This window comes from Monomorium pharaonis, chromosome 5 (genome assembly GCF_013373865.1).
Source record: "Monomorium pharaonis isolate MP-MQ-018 chromosome 5, ASM1337386v2, whole genome shotgun sequence".
Classification (NCBI taxonomy): domain Eukaryota; kingdom Metazoa; phylum Arthropoda; class Insecta; order Hymenoptera; family Formicidae; genus Monomorium; species Monomorium pharaonis.
The window spans coordinates 4180533-4201320 of record NC_050471.1 but is presented as its reverse complement, the minus strand read 5'-3'; the positions used below and the strand labels follow the sequence as shown (position 1 = coordinate 4201320).

The following is a 20788-nucleotide window of genomic DNA, read 5'->3' as shown; positions in this document are numbered from 1 at the left end:
TTCGATTGTTATACGATATAAAAATGGACCATGTGGTTTAATTCATTCGTGACATTGATATGTAATTTTTTTTCTCGTACAACTGTTAAATCGAACATTTGTTAATTTCACACATCATTCAATGATTACGGAAAGATTACGATTTTATATTCAAAACATAATGTAATGGAGATCACAAATACTTACTGGATTTTAGCGTTCTACTGACATATGATGCAGGACGAAAAAAAGCTCTTCTCATCTACGTTCATCGCATATTTTATTGCCAGAGCGGACTCGCGTATATCCACTCGAGCGTACATATGTTGCATGCATTCGGTATTCGCTTTAGTTAATATACAAATGAGCTTTCTTTTTTTTCTCATTCTCTCGCACTTAACAACACAATAAATAATGGGTCACTTTTGTTTCATCGTAAGGATAATATAAAACTGGTCTCTTTCTCTCTCTGCATTAGTAAATAAATTAAGTAAACGAGCGGTACGACGAAACGCGTAAAAAGTAACAAGAGTACGGGATCGCGTAGAGAGTACTAGGTCATAATAATACACTACCGGATGTGTTTCGTGTTTCCTGTGTGGTATCTGCCAACTTTTGTTCGTCGCTCGGTCGGTCGCTAGTCGCTACGTCACATGTTGCACATACAACTAATGTACAAATATAACGAGATGCCTACGCGCCCGCGCCAGTGACCAGAAGGAACCGCGATTACTTACGTGTATGTATTTTTTTCGTGTTTATATAATGTATGTAAATGTATGTGTATGTGTATATCATCCTCATGGCCCTGGGAGAACGTACGCACACGGTACGACACTACTTGGCTAGAGTCTCTATAATACACAGCGCAGCGCTATCCGCCGTATAACGAAATTTTCTTTGGGACGTTCCGTTTGATCGAGGTGTACCGAAAGAGGGATTTAACCATTTTTTCTTTAACGCTGCTAGCGTTAAAGTCCAGCACGAGCTTTCGGAAGGAAGAGGCACTGCCTGCATTCCGAGAAACGCTCAATTGCTCAGTTCTCGAGTCCTTCCTTTCCTTGTTCATCGCTGCTCTCCCCATCATTCGTTAGTATAAAAAAAGTTGTTGCTGCTGTCGCTGCTGCGGGGCAGTGGGACTGGAGTATGACGGTGCGACATCGCACATGACGACACTGGGCTAGTTGCCGTTCGTGGATCGCTGCGTCGCTGGGATCACTGCGTCCCGCTCAGTCCCGTAAATTTTGCCTGCTTTTCTCGCCATATTTCCGAGCATCTCCATTGAGCATTTGTGTGCCGATCTTAACGAGAGCGCCCATTCTTTTAAGCTTATCTCGTCCTATGACAAATCAATCATTATTATATTAGTTTGAAAATTTTAACTTTTTAATGATTGGATAGTTAGAACGATTTAAACTTTCTGTTTAAGAATCTCAAGTTTCTCAGATCTCAGTTCTAAGCTAAGGCTTGATTAATGTCTTTCATTAACTCCATTCAAACTGTACGAATCACTCAACATTGAAACTCAAATATTTCAACTTTGAACTATTTGAACAATTTGATAATGCTGTTAAAGTCATTTGTCCGAGATCTAATTGCTGCATTTTATCACAAAGTATCAAGAAAGAGCTCGTGAGAAATCTTTTGTTGAGTAGAATGAAAATTTACTTACGGCAATTGTAAGTACAATCTTCGCGTCCTTCGTACGCATCACGATGGACTGTTCTCCTTTTACAAGCTGCAGATCTGCCCCTACTTCTTCAACCTGAAGATGTCGCATAATGTAATTTATTCTTTTTCTCCAATGAGGTAAAATGTGAAATGCATCACATTATATATCAAGTAAAGGTAGTACAATACTTTTTGAAAATATTTAATATAATATTGAAATATTACTTTTTTGAAAATATCACAATTTAATTTTTTTAACTTTTATATATTCTATCAATACGATAAATGAACACTTACTTGATCGAGAAACACGAGCTCAGGCTTAGTCGCCGATTCTGGATGTAATTCTAACCGATTCGGATACAATTTCGCGTAGCGCGTTTGCCATGCACTTGCGAATGGACCTCCTAATTTCTTTATATAACCGTGTAGTATACAATCCGAACCTGCAAATACAATTGATTAATGCTAATTACAATTCCATTCAGGTTCTTAGAGTATTCACATATGTTACTTACCTTTCTCATCTGTATCAAATCGCTGCTTTTGTTTTGCTTTCTTTTTATTTTCCAACTACAAAAACAAAACAAAATGAAATCTTTACGTAAGTAAAGACTCGATAATCATCAAGTTATTATAGGCAATCAGATAAAATATTTATTTCTTACCTTGTCTGCTTCGTTATTGATTGTCTCGAACACAGTCTCGGCCACTTCAGCCTGCCATCTTTCGGAGATGACTAGAGAAAAGTCTTTGTACAACTCTTGATCCGCTTCCGTCAGCTTGATTCCTTTCGTGTCCTCCTCGTCGAAGGAGCCGATGTCGAAGGCGTCCGCGGCGTTGACCTCGCCGCGCGGCGGTATTAACGGCGGCGTGTACTTTAGCAAGTACACCTGCTGCCAATCGATACCTTTGAAAAACGGGTGTGCCTTTAACTCATCGGCGCCGTTGCCGCGACAGCCGAGTCTGTTGTTAATGTCCCGTTGTAGCAAACCTTCCAACAGCGACTGCAACTCCCGCGAGAACGTCTCTGGTATACCGACGTTCTGCAATTTAAAAAAATCAAAGTTTTTATGTATAAGTTTCTCAAGATACCTTTTATTGCTTCAAGTTTCTCGATCGTTCACTATGTTCACGTCGGATAGTGATTTTAAAAGCGAAAAGCCATGTATCCTTTTCACACCAAATTACACTTCAAGATAAATTAGCTTTCAATTGTCTTGTCATTAATAAAGGATAATCAAACTGCAATTTATACGTTTCGCCTTTTCCGAAGAAAAAAAAATTCTACAGAACTCGATAAAGATTTCCAGCTATCTGTTAATTTACTAGAAAAAATCTGACAAAGTATATTTTGCAAATCCATTTTTTCAAGCACAAGTGGTAGAATGTATAAAAAGATTTAATTTATTTCAATATGAAAAGATTTATGTAAATTTTCGCTTTTGTCACAATCCAATACGAACGTTCGATCGAGAGTCTCTTAATACAACACACCATCGTCAACGTCATACGGTCTATCTCGTGTTTGTCCTTGGTGTTACGTTGCCTGAATGGACTATGTCCCATCAAAAGCTTGTACAGCACGCAACCGAAGGAAAACCAATCCGCGCTTGAATCATATGTGGTGTTCTTCGAGAGTACCTCTGGCGCCATGTATCCGTGTGTACCACTGTTACAGAATAAAGATAGAGTTCAAAGCATTCAATGTTGAAAAGTTGGAACTTCGATTACGTATACATACACGCTCGCGTGCGGCTTCTTCTTTGAAAAATCGCATGCCAATCCCAGATCCGATATCCTGACGTGACCGTGCTCGTCCAGCAATATATTCGCGGGCTTCAGATCACGGTAGACGATGTACCGGCGGTGCATATGCTCCAACCCGAGGATCATTTCCGCGGCATAGAACTTGACTTCCGGTTCGTTAAAGACTCCGTGTTGGTTTAGGTGGTAATGCAGATCGCCACCATTCATCAGATCCAATATGAAGCACAGCTTGTCGGCGGTGTGAAATGCATACGTCATGCACACTATGAACGGGCAGTCCACCTGCGGTGACAACGCTTTATCACATCATGTCATGTATCATCGTCACCGTTAGTTTAAACCCGAATACCCGATACGTGACAAAAAAGGAAAAAATCCCTTACCCCGGTGCTGACTAGCGATAGCATTATCCTCTCGTTGAGAGCTAACGTTTCACCCTGCTTCATCTTAATGCGCTTTTTATCCAGACATTTCATGGCATACATCTTGCCAGTGTCCGCTTTCCGGCAACCATACACCTCGCCAAACCCGCCTCTGCCTATTATTCGATGCACGCTAAAGTCGTTCATCGTCAGCTGCAATTTCCGTTATAAAACGCGCGATAATTTAATCTCGAAAATTTCGCCCGAAAAAGGGAGAGAAAAACGGGATAGAAAAAAGTATTAATTCTGTCTGTACCTGAATATTCAACTGTAAGTTTTTCCATTGGCAAAAACGGGTGTACTTATCGCTAAAAACACATAATATAATTTTTGTAAAATCATAAAATTACATCACACGGATTCAGCTATTTGCGCACAAGTGTCAGCATGGTATTTGTACCTTTCCAGAAATTTCTGAAACGGTTCCCCTCGTAGATGATTAAATATTTCCTCGATGTACGGCTATAAAAAGAGGTAAAAGAACTCTCGTGAGTGACAAACAATTTCAATCGCGTAGATAAGGTCACGAGACAATGACCTACCTCGAACAAATTAACTGGGACTTCATTTTTCATGAGATACTTGTGCACGTGAGATACCGCCTCTTGCGAGTATTCCTGCGAAAGACAGAAGCGTCATCGTGTATTAAAAAATCATAAGTAGAGAGAGAGAGAGAGAGAGAGAGAGAGAGAGAGAGAGAGAGAGAGAGAGAGAGAGAGAGAGAGAGAGAGAGAGAGAGAGAGAGAGAGAGAGAGAGAGAGAGAGAGGGAGAGATGGAGGAGAAGGAGAGAGAGAGAAAGACTCGCTGAGCTAAGCTCGCGCTCTCTCTCTATGCATCGCGAGATCTCTATGAGTCGAGCGAGATCCTCTAGCTATGAGACGGGGGGGTGAAAAGGGCAAAGAAAATTCTTCTGCAATTATTATTATTATTATTAAAGGGAGGCGTAATGCCATGGCGGTACTCACGTGAGAATGCGCTAATAACTCTTTCATAATGTAATTGTCATAGATCTCTCGGGCAAGTTTTCTCCTTTCTTCCGGACACTCGAGCTTCTCGTACGCCTTGATCTACAATGCACAAAATACGAAATTCCTCTATGCAGTCGGGTCAACGGTGCGCGGTATATATGCGACGCTACTCGAACTTAACTAGTAGATATATATATATATATATACATAGTGTGTGCGGGCTAAAAAACACGAACCTCTTCGTAAAACCTAAGTTGCGGAATCGGTTCCTCCGCTACAGTCTCGCAGAAGTCTTTGAATAAAAGGTAACCTGGAAGTACATGTGGAGTTTGCTTGATATCGGCGAACTTTCAGTAAAAATTGTCGCAGCTCTCGTTACATTTACAACGCCGTTTCTCTACTCTCGCGGGAAAAAAAAGAATGACAATAATAAGCGACACAAAGAGAGAGAGAGAGAGAGAGAGAGAGAGAAAGATAGAGAGAGAGATAGAGAGAGACGAATCGTTCATGTAAATTGGCGCGGTCTTGCCAAAAAAACTAGATTTTTCCAGGTCATCTCAGGCCGGCGAATCAAATCGCACACGTTTCGTTCTACGACTCGGGGAATCAAACGTATAACATCCGACCGTATTGATTAATTTGAGAGATAACAATTTAATTGGTGCTTGAACAAAATATTACAACGTCAAAATAATGCCTTATCAACAATAAAACGTTTAATTGGCGACTCGTAAACGAGACTGTCGATTATTTCAGGGAATGACACTCGGTAAAACTTTATTGTATACATATTTTTTTATGATGGACGAATATTTACGTTTCTGTTGCCGTATTACGTTAAAAATCTGTAGAATTCAATTGCAATGAATTTAATTGCGATTCAATATGTGCGAAACAAGAGTTACGAGAATTAATCGGGACAGTAGATGCAGTTATGTTTATCTATATGAATAATATACGCACGCATTTTGCGTCAATTGGGTAGAAAGAGAGAAAGAGAAAGAGAGAAATAGGAAGAGAGGGGAAAGGGAGAGAGGGAGGAAGGGAGAAAGAGAGTGAGTGAGACACAATATGCCGATATCTGAAGTCTATATATAATTGGACGTATACTATTGAACAGAGAGATAAAACGCACATTGAGAGAAGATTTTCCTCGCTGCGCAATTAAATTGGAGGGCGAGTTTGGGCGAATTTACGAACTAAAATCTAAGCCTCCCTTTTCCTTTGATCTCGTCAAAGAGGGGAGGATCGAGAGAGTTGGCGAGCGAAGGGCGGACTATCGGAGCTTACTCACCTAACATTTGATTAAATATTTTGTCGAAGGTTAGTTCGTTATTCTTCTCCAGGTATCTGTGCATGACGCTTCGAACGCTGAAACAGAAAGGATTGATTTTTCTCATCAGCAATGGTTTATTGTGCTTCTAAAAAAAAAGAGGAGGAGGAGAAACGGTAGAGGCGCCAAAGGGAAAACGCAAGCAAATACGTGATGGTAGTTGCGTAAAGATATTTCTCTTCGTTCGAAAACCCCGGGGGACCCGGAGATCCCTGAAATTTCCGGAGAGATTCCGGGCCAGAAGGCGCGCGCGGCAAACCCGATCAGTTATTCCATCAAGCACCGCTGTCGACGTAAATCTATCGAAAATCTGCTCGGCGCGTTTCGCAGGGAATATATTAGTACGCTCAGCGACTCGAAATCCCGATTCCCGTCACCGCCGCCGCCGTTGCCGCGCCTATATTACAACGAGATTGATCAATATGTAAAACGGCGGAATTACAGCCGTTATAGCTCGTCGTGTCATCGATATACAGCTCGACCCGGCGACGCGTCGACAGGCGAGAAGGCGAGGAGGAAGCGCGCGGACTCGCGCTCAAATGACAAAGCGCTGCGCCTCTCGGGCTCGATATCGGAAAGATAATGGCCAATTTGACAAAATACATACAGCGGGCGCCTCTCTTCTCTCCAATTATCCAAATGATCCGTCGTCGTGTCGTGTACGCCATGCGAAAGCGCGTGGGCGTGCTTAGAACACGAGAGGGTTCGTTCCCGCGTGGCGCCACGGAGTCGATAAATAATTAAAACCTCTCATTACCCCGGATACTTTTCGCCCGGGCCCAGCTGAAATCGACCAATTAACCGCCATAAATATTACATTAGTTTAGGAGATACCGGCGACGCGCGAGATTTATATGCCACGGTGATTTTTCGATACGGACCGTAAAGCCTCCTCCTATCCTTCGAGCAACACATCTTTCAGAAACCGGTCGAGCGAAATATCGTATGCGAAAAGCGACGGGCTCGATTATCCTCGTCAATCGTTCGACCGACGGGGATTCGAAACGTTGCTTTAACCGCTCCGGGACTTTCAATCCGGCCGCCACCGTACGACGCCATAGCGCGAGTGTCTTCGCAAATGCGCGATAAAAAGAAAAAGGCAAGAGAAAAAAAGAAGAAGAAGAAACGTCAGATGAACGTCCAGTCGCGGTGGCGTATCGAGTGAAATCGGGCATCCTAAGCTGCCAGAGTATCATTATATACGCGCGGTCATTTGCTCCCCGCGATGGATGCATCCGCGACGCAACTCGCTCGCTCGCAATCGGCGGTAGCCGGCTATTTCAGTCAAACTGGCTGTCGAGAATGACCGGGCGATTGAGAAGAGGCACTCGCTGGAAAGCGAGCGACGCGCCTCCTGCGATAACAAGAACGTAATCGATGACTCTTGAAGAGATAACGTTAAAGGGCGTGTGCATCAAGAGCGCATTTCTCGGGGAGCGCGCGTTTCTCCACGGCGATTTATTTCTTGCGGCGATTTATTTTCGCACGCGATCTATACTAGGAAATATATACACGGGGATGTAAAGCAGTAGCTACGATATCACAAGTTAATTCTTAGAAAAAAATATGAGAGAATGAAATATTTCACTTTTATCTTTAACATATAATATGTTAGATGTTTTCTATTACGTCAAGAGTAATTATTGATATTTTCCCTTATCGCGCGGAATCTTTTAATTTTTTGAAATTGTATATTTCGTCTCTACGCGTTTGAGCCATCGATTGCTATTTCATTTTGAAATGCAGTTGTATCAAAATTAGAAATCAATTTAATAAATATTACCGATGCTAACAAACATTTTATAATCTTAATTAAGAAATTGAATTGTTATAGTTTTATTAAAATGTTGATAATAAATAAAAAAGGATAAACAAGGATAAATAAATAAACATGAAAATAAAAGGCTGTGTTAGAGTGGATGAAAATTGTATGTACAAAGACATAGATGTGTTAAATTTTAGGTAATCAAGTAATAAGGGAAGGGATAAATGAACGTAGATTACAACCACATTTCACTAGTAGTCCAAATTAAATATTAATTTTCAAATTTTTAATATTACATTAAGAGAACTAAAGCTTTAAAAAATAGTGTTATTTTTTAATCTTTTGACGTCAATCTGTGTTTAAGCTGAATATTAACTTCATAATATTATAGTAAGTATAATATGTGTTAAAAATTATAATCTTAAAAAAAACGTTTTGTAATTTCCTAAATAGAAATGTATACCTATATATGATCTCGTTTTTAGTAATGAAATAATTATTTTGTATAAATAATACTTATATAAAATATAAATGTTATTTGACTTATATAAACAACTTGATTCATGACCGAAGTCTTGGAACTTAACTCTCTCGTAAGTAAATATGTATCTGTATTTATTAAAGAATGTTCATTCATTTTCCCTTCAACTCGATGATTGACAAAAGTTCGCCACTGAAATTACTTTGTCATCGGGAATAATCAAAATACTCCACAACAAGGGTTTGTAATCTTTATGTCAGTTTTATCAATGGTATTTGTATCACTGTTGATCGATCCGAGGGTATCGATTTTTCGCTTGTCCCCTCGGCTTGCTCCCGAGTCTTTTCAACTTGGCAAACAGATAATTGAGTTCGCCGCGACGTAAATTTTTTATTTACGCAATAGTACCTCGAGGATCTGGTTACCGTGAGAGAGATACCAAGGGCGCTGATTTCTCGCGCTGTATTATACAATCGGAGTCGTCCAGCCGATCAGCCGGCGGCGGCGGCGGCGCGGACTTTTAATTTCGCGATCGCGCAACTATAAGAGAAAAAAAAGACGAAATGTTTCGAAAGTCTCGAAGAGTTATTATGCAAAGCGGCTACTTATAAAACAAATATTAAAATTTATTCTCAAACGCGCTTCTCGCCACGTCGACTTTTATTTTACGCTGACGCTTTATCATATTTTATATTATCATTTGCCGGTTCTTTAATCTCCATAGTCCGGCGATAATTTGCCGCTAAATTAATGTTGCGATTTAATCGCGCGCGTTATTACGGAAATAGGCGAAACAGCTCCTCGAGGAACTTTTGGCCGTTTAACGACAAGATGTGTAATCGCCTGCGAGCTATCGTAACGATCGATTGGGGAGCGAATCACGCGAGCGTTTCAAGTTTTAATTTCTCTGGAGTTTTTTTTTCTGTTTGCACGCGGCGGAAACAGCGAGGCGTACATTGGCCAATGAACTTTCATCGAAGGGCAATAGTTTTTCTCCTTCGTGAGACGCTGCCATAAATCTGGCGGGCCTTAATACCGTAGCTGCCAATTGCGCGTCGCGCTCACTGCTGGGAGTACGACGAATCTGACAAAGGGAAAAATTGGAGGCGCCGAACGCCCAAAGACAAGAGGCTTCAAAAAAAGACTTTAAAACGCACGCGTTTGTCTCCATCTGCGTGCATTGTATTTATATAAGGGAACGTTCTATCCGATTGCACGCGCGAAGGAATAAAGGTGCCACAAGTGCATCGATAAAGTTTCACTTCCTGTGCAATTAATTGAAGCTACAAAAAGTAAGAGAGGAATGCGAATAAACACCTGGGTCCTTGGCATTTTAAAAGTGTCTCGATAATGGCAGGCTTATACAAAGCTGGAGCGGTGTAAACACGACAATTAAGTGATGAAGAGCTCGCAGGGATAAAGGCGCGGTTGGGTGTAAAGTTTGATTCGGGTCAATTTCTGGTAGCCGCGGGGAGGAGGAGATTAGTCCGAGGTAGGTGGAGCACCGAGTATCGAGCGGGGGTGAATGAGCTTTGCAACCGATCAAAATAAATCCGTGTTTCCAGCGATTGGTTGGAGCGTCGCCAGACATCGCGTACATCCATGCAGTCCAGGCACACACGGGGGAGGGGGGATGGGCAACCCTCACACTCGTTGAATTCCAGATCAAGCACAATGTTACACGATTACGAAAAGAAGAGGCAATTATGTAAATCCGCCCGAACGTGGAATCGGCTAATTGATTCGAATTCGTTGAAGCGCGAGAAAAAAATTTATGTACATAAAAGGATGCGACAGAGCGACTTTCCTGTCGCTGTAATTAAATGCCATTCTTAAAAATATCAAAAAATATTTCAATTTGAAGACCGATTGTTCGGTTTTTCGGATCGCGACCAGTTTGTTTGTTTTTTTTCCATTTTAATATCTGTAGTCGTTCGAATCTCAACTCAAAATTGCTCGCGTCGGGCAAGATGTTTAGTATAAGGTTTCACATGGAATCTGAAACCTGAAAGCTTTGATGGTCGCGTTTCGGAGAAATCAGCCAGGAGTCTATTAAAATTTATATATCGGGACTATTCAGCGGAAAAGTGCAGGATAGAATGTACCGCGATCTCTCTCGCGAAAAATTGGAATCCGAGACAGTATCTCGAAACTCGAGCTTCACGTGAGCGTTCTTCCGCCGGGGAAGGATCGCAATTATTAGTATACGTTGTAAATGTCAAACCCGCTCGCGGAATTCATCTGTCAGGGCCGCTTTATAATATCAACGTTTCAGCCGGGCGTTTCCCGGCAATCGGGCGATTACAAAGACAGATCTCATTATCCTGATCGGTACTGTCGACGCCCCGATAATGGCGTTATCGAAAATTGAAGGATTTTCGTAACAACAGGATTACGGACCGCTCGATTACGGCCGCACGCAATTCGATTATGAGAACGGCGCGCGGGTCATAACGTCAGCTTTTGGCCTGTGTGTTGAAATCGCGGCGCCGAAACCGCGTAAACCGCTGGCGCGTATATTTCTGTTCGCACGTAAACGCGCGCGCGCGCCCCTCGAAAATCAAACCGAAACCTCCCCTCGCGTCGCGTCGGGTCGGCGGCGTGCGTCGCAATAAGCGTCGCTGGAGGCAGAAGAAGTTTATTGAAACGGGATTGCCCGCTCGCTCGGCTGCAATAGCTAGTAAAGCCAAGCTGGAGCAAACGTACCCGTTTACTTATTTCCATAAAATACACATCCGAGAGCGCGCAAACGTTTCGCTCTTTGCGTCGTCGCTCTTTGCAAACGCGCACGCGCGCGTATCAATCAAGGCAATCCGTATTTTTCTCCGCAGTCACGTGGATAAAATTAATTGCCATACAACGTCAATTACGAGAGAGACGTTTCGAAGCATTTCGATTTTCTTCCCTTCCTCGATTTTATTTTTAATGAAAAGAAGGCGAGATGTACCAGTTTCATAACTTTAGTATTATAATTTTGTGTTATTATATAAATTATTCAATATTATAATTAATTTAACTGGTCTTTTTTCTTGTGGTAATAGTCCTTGCTTCGCCGCGATAAAAAGCTCGAGAGATTTTTTCCCGACGATTCGACCGGTCGCCGTTTATTTATTTGCCATTGCCAAAATAATACGTCGTACGAGAAACGTGTTGCGAGCGCTCGAAACAAAAAAAAAAAAGGAAAAAAAAAATATACTAGCCCGCAAGTGACTCGTCAATTGACTCGCGTTATGCAACGTAAAATTAAGGAGGCGACATTTGACCTTTATACGCGCGCAGAAGGCTGACAAGACCTTTTAAACGCTCAACTACATTATATTATTCTAAACGCGTGCAACGCGTTGCCCGAAATGAAAGATCCATTTATATCGAGAATGGAAATCACTCTCTCGGATGCGACGCGAAGACAGACAGGATGCCCTCCGGTGCCAGCTTGATTCGACAAAACGTCATTTATCCTCTCGCTCGTTGCATAACGCGATCCGGCTGCAGCGCGGAAGCGCGCGTCGCACGGTATATTAATCATTCCCAAAGCTCTCGGGCTAAAATTGTTAACGCGGTTAAAATCGCGTAAACAAGCGAACGAACAAACGCGCAAGAGAGAGAGAGAGAGAGAGAGAGAGAGAGAGAGAGAGAGAGAGAGAGAGAGAGAGAGAGAGAGAAAAGCGTATTTCTATCAGCTAACTAACCGCTACTATCCGCTTCCGTCGGCAGCCCCGCTGCTGTCGTATTTCACGAGGAATTTGACGACGGGGAAAATTACACTTTGTCCATAAAAGCGGTTTCGGTTTAACGAACGAGCACGAGTGTAAGGTCCTCTTAGGCCTCGCGACGGAAAAGCGGATTCACTTCATCCCCCGGCGGCTCTCTCTTACGGAGTCTTTCTTCCGGAGCTTTCAATCTCCCGTGTCACACCCCGTTCCTCACCTTCCTCCTCGGTTTGATTGCAATCTCCCTTTTTCCCCCCCGAGACGTGAATAAGGTAGTTTCGCGGCTGCCATTCAGGCGGCTGAAACGCGCGCTGTGGCGCCGATAAAAGATGGTAATTAATGTATGCACGTAGCGCCGGACGGGGCGTCTCGTTATTTACGGCGACATTTATGTGTGCGTAAATGCAAAAGCGACATCGCGTTGAAAAGATACGGCCACGTATTTCAATTGTATGGCTGTCAAAAATGGCCTTTCACGAGAGAAAAAGAGAGAATGCATATACATTTCCTATTTATACGCGATATTGTTATTATTACGTGATATTTACCTCCTCACTTTTCAAATACTTCGCCGCTTATCATTTCCTTTAATGAGCTCCATCTTCCGTTCTGTTTTGCGCTAACGATACGGATAAGATGCTTACCGCGTCACAGACTTTCGTACTGAAAATGTTTTTATTCGCAAAGTTATACGTTATTCGAGAGCGCGTCTAAAAGTTATCACTGGCGACGGAAAACGAGAAGCGTAAGAGAGTTTGAAAGTATCATCAGAGTAGTCGCAAAAAGAAGTCGCGAAAAGACTCCTTCGGGCTTCCAAGAGAAGTCATCCACTGCTTGGTTAAAGCATGTATGTCATTCGGACATAATTACTTAATTTATAGCAAGAGAGAGAGAGAGAGGGAGAGAGAGAGAGAGAGAGAGATAAATTCACTACGAAAGCTCACAATAAGCGGTCGCGACTCTCGCTTTATTTACCTCCCTCTTAAAAGCCGTTTTTACAACTCTGAACCAGACGTTTTTATAACGACACGAGGTTGCCGGGAGACGACGGCGTTTGCCCGGTTCGTTGATTGCTACCTTTAATTACATCCGGGACCGCGGCTTCCTCGATATGTATATGTGTGTGTGTGTGTGTGTGTGTGTGTGTGTGTGTGTGTGTGTGTGTGTGTGTGTGTGTGTGTGTGTGTGTGTGTGTCCTTCCGGGAGAACTTCTTTTTCCTCGTGTTTGCAGCCCGGAGTTATTCCCTATCGCGCGTGAAAACGGGAGAAAGAAAGAGAGAGGGAGAGAGAGCAGTTATTCGTTCTGAATAGAGAGAAGAGCGAGTGGCCCAGTATATTTTATCGATCCCACCTGAGCCAATCAACGATTAACCGATCCCGTCCGACGACACTGATGGATAACGCCAATACCGTCGCGCTTGAATCCTTTCAACAAGAGAGAACCGTACTCTAACGAATAAAACTCTATTTACAGAATATATATGTATATTTTTCCCTTATGCCTCTTGTTCCAGTTTAATTATATATATAAAATTAAACTGGAACAAGAAGCATAATCTCATATATATATATATATATATATATATATATATATGTATAATAATTATATATATATATATAATTAAACTGGAACAAGAGGCATAAGGGAGAAATCTGTTACGAGAGAGAGAACGAGATTTAATATAGTGATAGAGATATATATTGATAATTCCTCGCGGGCTAATACGCTTACGTCTCGCCGTAATAATCCGGGGATTTATGAGAAGCCGTTTTGCAAATTAGAAGAATTTCAGAGAGAGAGAGAAAGAGAGGCATAGGAGAGGCGCCGGGACGTCGACGACGTGAAAGAAGGAGAAAACGGACAAGAATGGTGCGCAACGGTAGAAAGAGAAAGAGAACAGAGGGTAAACTTTGCTGAGAGTCAACACTAGCGATGATTCGACTATTTGTGGACCGAAACAAGGCACTTCGTTTCGGACCCGTATACCTTCTCATACTTCGCGACATTGTCGTTTTTTCGATCGTCTTTCGAGCAATAATAATAATTCCTCGTTGCGGCGAAAAACTCGCTCGATTGCTCGCGAAAATCGCAAGAGAAAGAACAGAGGGGGAGGGAAAGATAGATAAAGAAATACGGAGAAGAGCGGAGTTTACATTTGCGCTGTATACGCAATCGGTATCTCAGCGTATATTTTTTCTGCAAGCACACGCCAGGAAATTTACCGCGAATTCTCCTCACGCTTGTGCCTGGCGGGTTACCGAATACCAAGCTGTATCGGCGAACGTACGATTTCTCTCATGCGGGGGAGGCGGGAAGGGAGAGGGCGAGGGGGTGGAGGAAGAGAAGGTGAGAGAGGCAGAGACGGCGGCGGTTAATCAAAGTCGAAAATTGAGTTGTTCCTATAGCATTCGCTGCGCTAGACCGGCGCACGTACCAGTGGTACGTGCCGTATCACGACGACGGTGCCGCGTCATATTCCGTAGCGCTCGGTAGTTCAAGGATTATGATGTACCTACGACACGCGCGCATGAAGAAGCAAAGTGCCCCTCGGTGTCCCCCGAAGCATCATTAAGTATCTCCACGAAATGGCGAACGTAAAAGCGCCGAGAACGAGCTCGTAAAAAAAAAAAAAAAAACGCGAAAGACCGGCGATTCCCTCGCGATTCTCCGACTGACGCGAATATCCGCGTCGCCACTCGAGGAAAATCGACGCGACGTTATACATGATAATGTATATATAAATATATTTATATTATTATATTATATATGTATATAGAAAATTTCTTAGAATATATATACATGTACATAATAAAACTGTATAAATATATAAATATAAAAAACTATAAATAATAAATAAATCAATAAATAAATAAACCTACATTCTTCTTTTACGAAGTTAACTCTGGCGTTAAGGTTCTTTGTTTCCGTAATCCTGTGCGCGTTCACACGCGTGCTGGAATATCGCGTATCCTAGCTCTCCTCTTCCCCACGGCGAGCGATTCGCCGATTTCCCTCGATCTTTCTTCCTTGGGCTCTACGGGCGGGAGGTAAAAGGAGGGGAGGCAAAGAGAAAGAACGGGGGATTTTTTCTCTCCCCTTTCGGAGGATATCTTATTTTACGCGATCCCTCCGCAAGTGGTTCGCAAGAGAGCGCGAAATCGCGTTCGAAGGGCAACCACGGTCTATCCCGGAGAGCGCATCTTCGCAGATGCGCGTTCACGCATCTTTAACTCGAGCGCGCCCCGCTGAAGCGACGATGGCGAGGGTGAAACCGGGCTCTGGCTACGCGATACCCGCTTGCGCATTAATGCTGTCATGAATAATCGCTCGCCGTTGATCGCCCCCTCCTCCGCACGTACGTGCGGGACAGATTTTTTTCTCCCTTTTAATTAGCCGGCACTGAACGGGAAAGAGGGAGAGAGAGAGAGAGAGAGAGAGAGAGCGAGAGGCCTGCGACGATGACGACGACGTCGTCGATGACAGCGTTGACTTATACCGGATTTACAGTCGACGCACGGTCGACTGGATCGTCGGGTGTGACAAGTCGAGTATACTCGACCAGTGTCAACGCTTTTAGTCGGGGGTTAATTTTAGTCTAATATTAGTCGACTAAGCTTCTCTCAGCGATTACTACGCTACGTAAGCTAAGCATATGACCTGGTTATAGTTTATTTGAGAAAAAAAGACCACCATCGGTCGGCCGGGTGTCCCCATTCGGTCGCTCAAACTCTCACGCCGGCGCCGCTCGTGCGCTCGCGCGCGCGCGCGCGTGCCGCCGCACGTTTCTCTCCTCCTCCTCCTCCTCCTCCATCTCTTTTCCGATAACCGTTGGCGATTGACACGGTTGACAAGTTGCGGGATCGAAATCTTATCGTGGCCGACGATCGTCACGTCGAAAGCGGGAGAGATGTGTCGTCCGTCATAATACGCGCGAGAACGAACGTCGCCCCCGCGCTCCGTCCGAGTCCGCCCTTCTGTCATCAATGGCGCGCGCGCGCGCCGACGACGACGACGACGACGACGACGACGACGAAGAATGATACAAACCTCGTCGTCGCTCGCGAAGTCTCACAAAGGCGCTGCAAAAATAATAAGCTAAAAACAACTCTCGCGCACTCTGACATTTTTTAAAATGTACCTACTGGAGTGGGGGGCGGGGGAAAGATCCGGTGGGTGTGCATCGGGGATGTCCGATCCGGTCGGTAATAGTCGAAGGCGTATATTATTTCTCCTTCGCGAGAAATCTCGCTCGCGCGCGAGTGCGTTGCGTAAAGTGCGAATACGTTACGGCTTGCAGACTATTACGACGACGACGACAACGTTACGTCGACGGAGCTGCATGCAAAGGCTGGACGCGAGGCCGCGCGGGTGCTATGGAAACGGTAATGGATTTCGTCGGCTAATCCGAATTTGATGGCCACCGGGGTACGGTGACCAAGACGATTAGTCGAGCGTAGAAATGGGATCGATATTGCATGCCCTATCGTCATCGTCGTCGAATTCTTTATTTATTACATGTATTATTATATACAACGAGATGGCATTAAGCGACGTGACAAACCGCGCAATTCTTAATTACCTCGGAGCCGCGAGCTTGATAAACAAATAAAAAGTTTCTCTTTCTCGCTCGGGTTTTATTCTGAGATTTTTTTCTTGGATCCGCGCGAGATATTGCGCGCGGCGACGTAAACTCGTTAACGCGCCGGGAGAGAATTTCCCATTATCCTGCCGCCGCGTGCGGAAGTTATCTCGGCGTTTATATCGGCGATCAAAGTCGAACCACGTCGGAGTCTCGCGTATAACGGGATAAATCCGAACTCGAACTATCACATTCGCGAGAGACGTACGCGGATTGCAGAAATGTCGCGCGCCGAAGTACAACACACATATACGTCAGTCTACACGAGATTAATTACGCGATTAATTCGCTGTCGCGCCTCGCGTTCGAGAGAATCCGCTCGGCCGCGCGTCACGAGAACTTTCCGCTGCTGGCTGAATACAGTTTAGCGAACTTTCGCGAGAGAGAGATACCGCGTCGAATAATCGATACCCCCAGCGGAACTGCTGCGCTGCTTCGTATGACGAAGCAGCAGCAGCAGCAGCCATACGGCGACGACGAGGGAGATGATGTCGTGCATCGTCGTTCGAAACGTGCGAGTCGAAACAAGCGAGAGAAATGATCGACTTTAAGGCTCCATTGACGGACCGCGGCGGCGCGCGATGTAATCCGATATTCAACGCGGTCCATTCACCAAGTTCGGCGCGCCGAGACGCGCGTTTCCCCGATTATTACGCGGAGGAAATGACTGACGGACCAGATCGCGCCGCGTTAATTTCGAACGCGGAGCGTGAATCGAGCGCCGACCGACGTTTGTTCCTTTTATAAACGCAGCACGGCCGAGCGTAATAAAAATGAATTATACGAACCGCCGTTGTATGAAGAATATGGATGCATATATACGATGTATTAATAGGATGTGTCCGGTGTGCAAGGACACTTGGTGACACGCGATCCACTGATTCTATTAGCGCACTTCGCGACCGTGTGAAGCACACTGCCCAGCCATAAAATTAATTACGCAAATGAATGGATCCTAAGCGTGACGGACGAATTTGTGGCTTCGCTCGATTTTACGTAAAAGAGGAAAAAAAACCCCCCTCGAAGAGCTACAATCGTACCGTAGGGGCGGGGGATTACGAGAGGGGATGGGAGGACATTTTTTTTTCTCCTTTCAAACGAATGAATTTTAAAAGGACGTTCGAATCGCGTGCCACGAACGGTCTTTGAAGTACAGCCCCGGCTCTCTAAAACTTAATTACCAAATAGCTTTAACTGAGTATTAATTAAGAGATTGAAAAACACATGTGATTGAAATGTTTCTGAGAAAATCTATTCACCCGCAGGCTCTCGCCTACGTCATTTTCCTTTCGGTTTCGCGATTTATAAAATTCCTGTGAACCTCTGCGATTTCGATATCGTGCGTATTGCGTACGCGATATTTTCTAATTGTAGAAGGAAGCAGAGAGAAATGTACGGGAGAAAAGTACACGTGACTCTCGAACGACAGTCACCCGTGGAATGTCCTTCGTACCGCGTTTTTCCCATATTCGTCGTTTTCGTGCACGTGAAACGTTCGTTTGGCGTGTCGCCAGCAAAAACGGAGTCCCGCTCCGCCGACTTATTTTCATGAGGCCGAAAGGCTCCGGTTAACATCCGCGGTTTGCGGACCGAAAATAACGCGAGCGGTGTAAACATTGGCAAGTTATAATCGATGCGAAGTACCGAGTCGGCGGGGAGGTTTTCGCGAGGGGGGAGAGAGAGAGATAGAGAGAGATAGAGAGAGAGAGAGGAAACGAAATTTATTCTATCCCGGGTATTAATCTATCGAAGGTAAACCAAAGTTTAACGCGCGTGTGGGTTACATGCTTGTGTGTACAGAGTGTCGATATCATCGTGCGAGGAATCAAAAGTGGATTACTGGTCACTCCTTCTCTCTCTCTCTCTCTCTCTCTCTCTCTCTCTCTCTCTCTCTCTCTCTCTCTCTCTCTCTCTCTCTCTCTCTCTATCTCCCCCTTGGAGGAAGGGACTTTTAACATCAAAATGTCATAGAAGGGACGGACTTAATCCCCCCTTCTTCCCTTTGTGAGGTGCAGCGCGGAATGTTGGGGATCGATTCTCTCCGACGAGCACGTGAATCCGACTTTGTCTCTCTGCTGAGATCGCGTGAATCCATCTTATCGGACGGAGATTGGAAAAGGGAAAAAGCGAGGGAGAGGGAGGGGGGAGACTAAGAAAATTCGGCGTCGCTCCACGCCGGTGACGAACCGGCTATAAGGTAACGAGGCACGCGCATTGGACCTCGACGAATGGTCAACCGCGGTTTTGTTTGTAAACATTATTTATTCCTGGCGCGAAAGAGAAGAAGAGAGAGAGCGGTTCTCGCGCGAAGGGAGACGTCGTGGCTCTGGCGACGGCGGAGGAAGAACGGGGAAGAAAATAGGCGGAAGGAGAGAAGGGAGAGGCAGGAAATGGAGAAGAGAGAGAGAGAGAGAGAGAGAGAGAGAGAGAGATTCTCCAGCGGATGTGTGAACGGACGGACGGACGGACGGATCGCCGCTGCCTCTTCCTCCCCCCCTCCTCCTTCTCCTCCAGCGTATCGAACCGCACGCAACGCCGCCGGAAATCGCGTAGCGGAAGAGTGCGTACCTAGGATCCGGCAGAACGATCTTCTTGCTGGCACGGGCGGCCGGCGTGCACTTGCTCTTCTCCATGGCCATCAGGTAGCTGACATCGGCCAGCACCGCCTCGAGGTCCGCCATTTTCCTCGGTGCTCCTTTCGTCGGTGGGTTGTCGCGCGAGTACGATGATCACCCCCTTGGTCGTCACCGACGAGCGAGGTCTCCTCCTGTGGCCTGCCTCCTCTTCCTCCTTCCGTTCCTCCTCCTCCTCCCTCTCCCTCTGCCGCGTCGCCGTCCGACAACACACCACCAGCGGACCTGATGGCACACGCAGCCGAGAGAGCAGCCAGCCGCTTCGCTCTGCCACGGGCGGTGCTCCGCCGTCCGCGCGTTTCTCACTGCCGCATATTTTTAGCGTAACGCCGACGACAACGGTGACGACGGTGACGACGAGGACGACGGCGACGCCGACGGCGGGGATGGCATCCCGAGTGCGATCGAACGGGCGATAACGCCTCTCTCTCTCTATCTCTCTCCCTTAATTGACAGATCCGAGACGGATGGACGGACGTCGATCGACGAGCGACGATCGTGACGCGACTGAGCGCGCAGCACCGACTGAGGTTAGTGTCGTGGCAAGGACAACACGATACTCTCCTCGCAGAGGACAATGCTCTCTTTCTCTCTCACTCTCCCTCTCTTCGCGTTCCACTCTTCTTCCCTCGACCTCGTTTTCGTCCTCGTCCTCGTCCTCGTCCTCGTCGTCGTCGTCCTCGTCGTCGCCGTCGAGATTCCACTCCACGTCTTTCCCTTCTTGGCTCTCGGGATGCGTCGAGCTCTCCTCTTCGTTCTCCACCCCCTGCTCCCCTCTCGCTGATCCTCCACCACCTCTCGCGTCACAGTGCCAGTATTCTAGTAACGTACCGAACTACGCGTCGCGTAAACGAAGCTGGCCTGTCGTCATTGTCGTCATTGTCGTCAATCGCGCGTGAACACCCATTTACGCGGAGCGGCCACGATGCGGCCGTCGATTCCCCTCGACGTCGCGATCGACGTCGTTCGTCCAACGATTATACTGTCGAGTGTCTCGGCCAACTCCACCAAATTGCCGCGGTCGCACGCGCGCATTCGCCTCCCGCAGGCTGCCAGAATTATTCACGTTGCGAGCGGGACGAGTGCGACGGGCGCACCGACGAAGAGATCACGACGACAACAAACCACCTCGAACACAAATTCGTAACTGCTCGTTACTTCTCGCGGCGCGAGTCGTACTACGTACTACTTGCTCGCTCGGCGTCCTAATTGGCGCAGTGCCCTCTGTCGCGTGCCAGACGCGTGAAACGTCGTCGGTAATACAGCTGCCTTCCGTGATGCGCTTCGCTATATCGGCCGAGCTCGAGAGGTTTGCGTCCTCGCGAAGAATGACCGTCGGTAAGATGGTAACTCTGCAATTTTTTTTTTTCATACATATAATTTAATTGAGAACAATTTTTGTATACATGATGTAT

The 20788-nt window shown here is 45.5% G+C and overlaps 1 protein-coding gene across 2 annotated transcripts; it reads right to left on the bottom strand.

Annotated features, from left to right (window-relative positions):
* Positions 1–45: 45 nt before the first annotated feature.
* Positions 46–20539, bottom strand: LOC105832639 (G protein-coupled receptor kinase 1). Of its 2 annotated transcripts, XM_036287104.1 has the most exons (15): positions 19309–20539; positions 6106–6182; positions 5048–5121; positions 4809–4910; positions 4385–4459; positions 4243–4304; positions 4099–4150; positions 3804–3995; positions 3395–3702; positions 3148–3322; positions 2319–2696; positions 2169–2223; positions 1948–2096; positions 1652–1744; positions 46–1318 (listed from the first exon to the last, which is right to left on the bottom strand). In XM_036287104.1, exons 1-15 carry the CDS (start codon positions 19419–19421, stop codon positions 1160–1162), a joined length of 2064 nt encoding a protein of 687 aa, XP_036142997.1. In that variant the 5' UTR covers positions 19422–20539; the 3' UTR covers positions 46–1159. The 2 variants fall into 2 exon arrangements, with proteins under 2 accessions (XP_036142997.1, XP_028050713.1); XM_028194912.2 differs by lacking the exons at positions 5048–5121; positions 19309–20539 and having other exon boundaries at positions 6106–6174.
* Between the last annotated feature and the right edge of the window lie 249 nt (positions 20540–20788).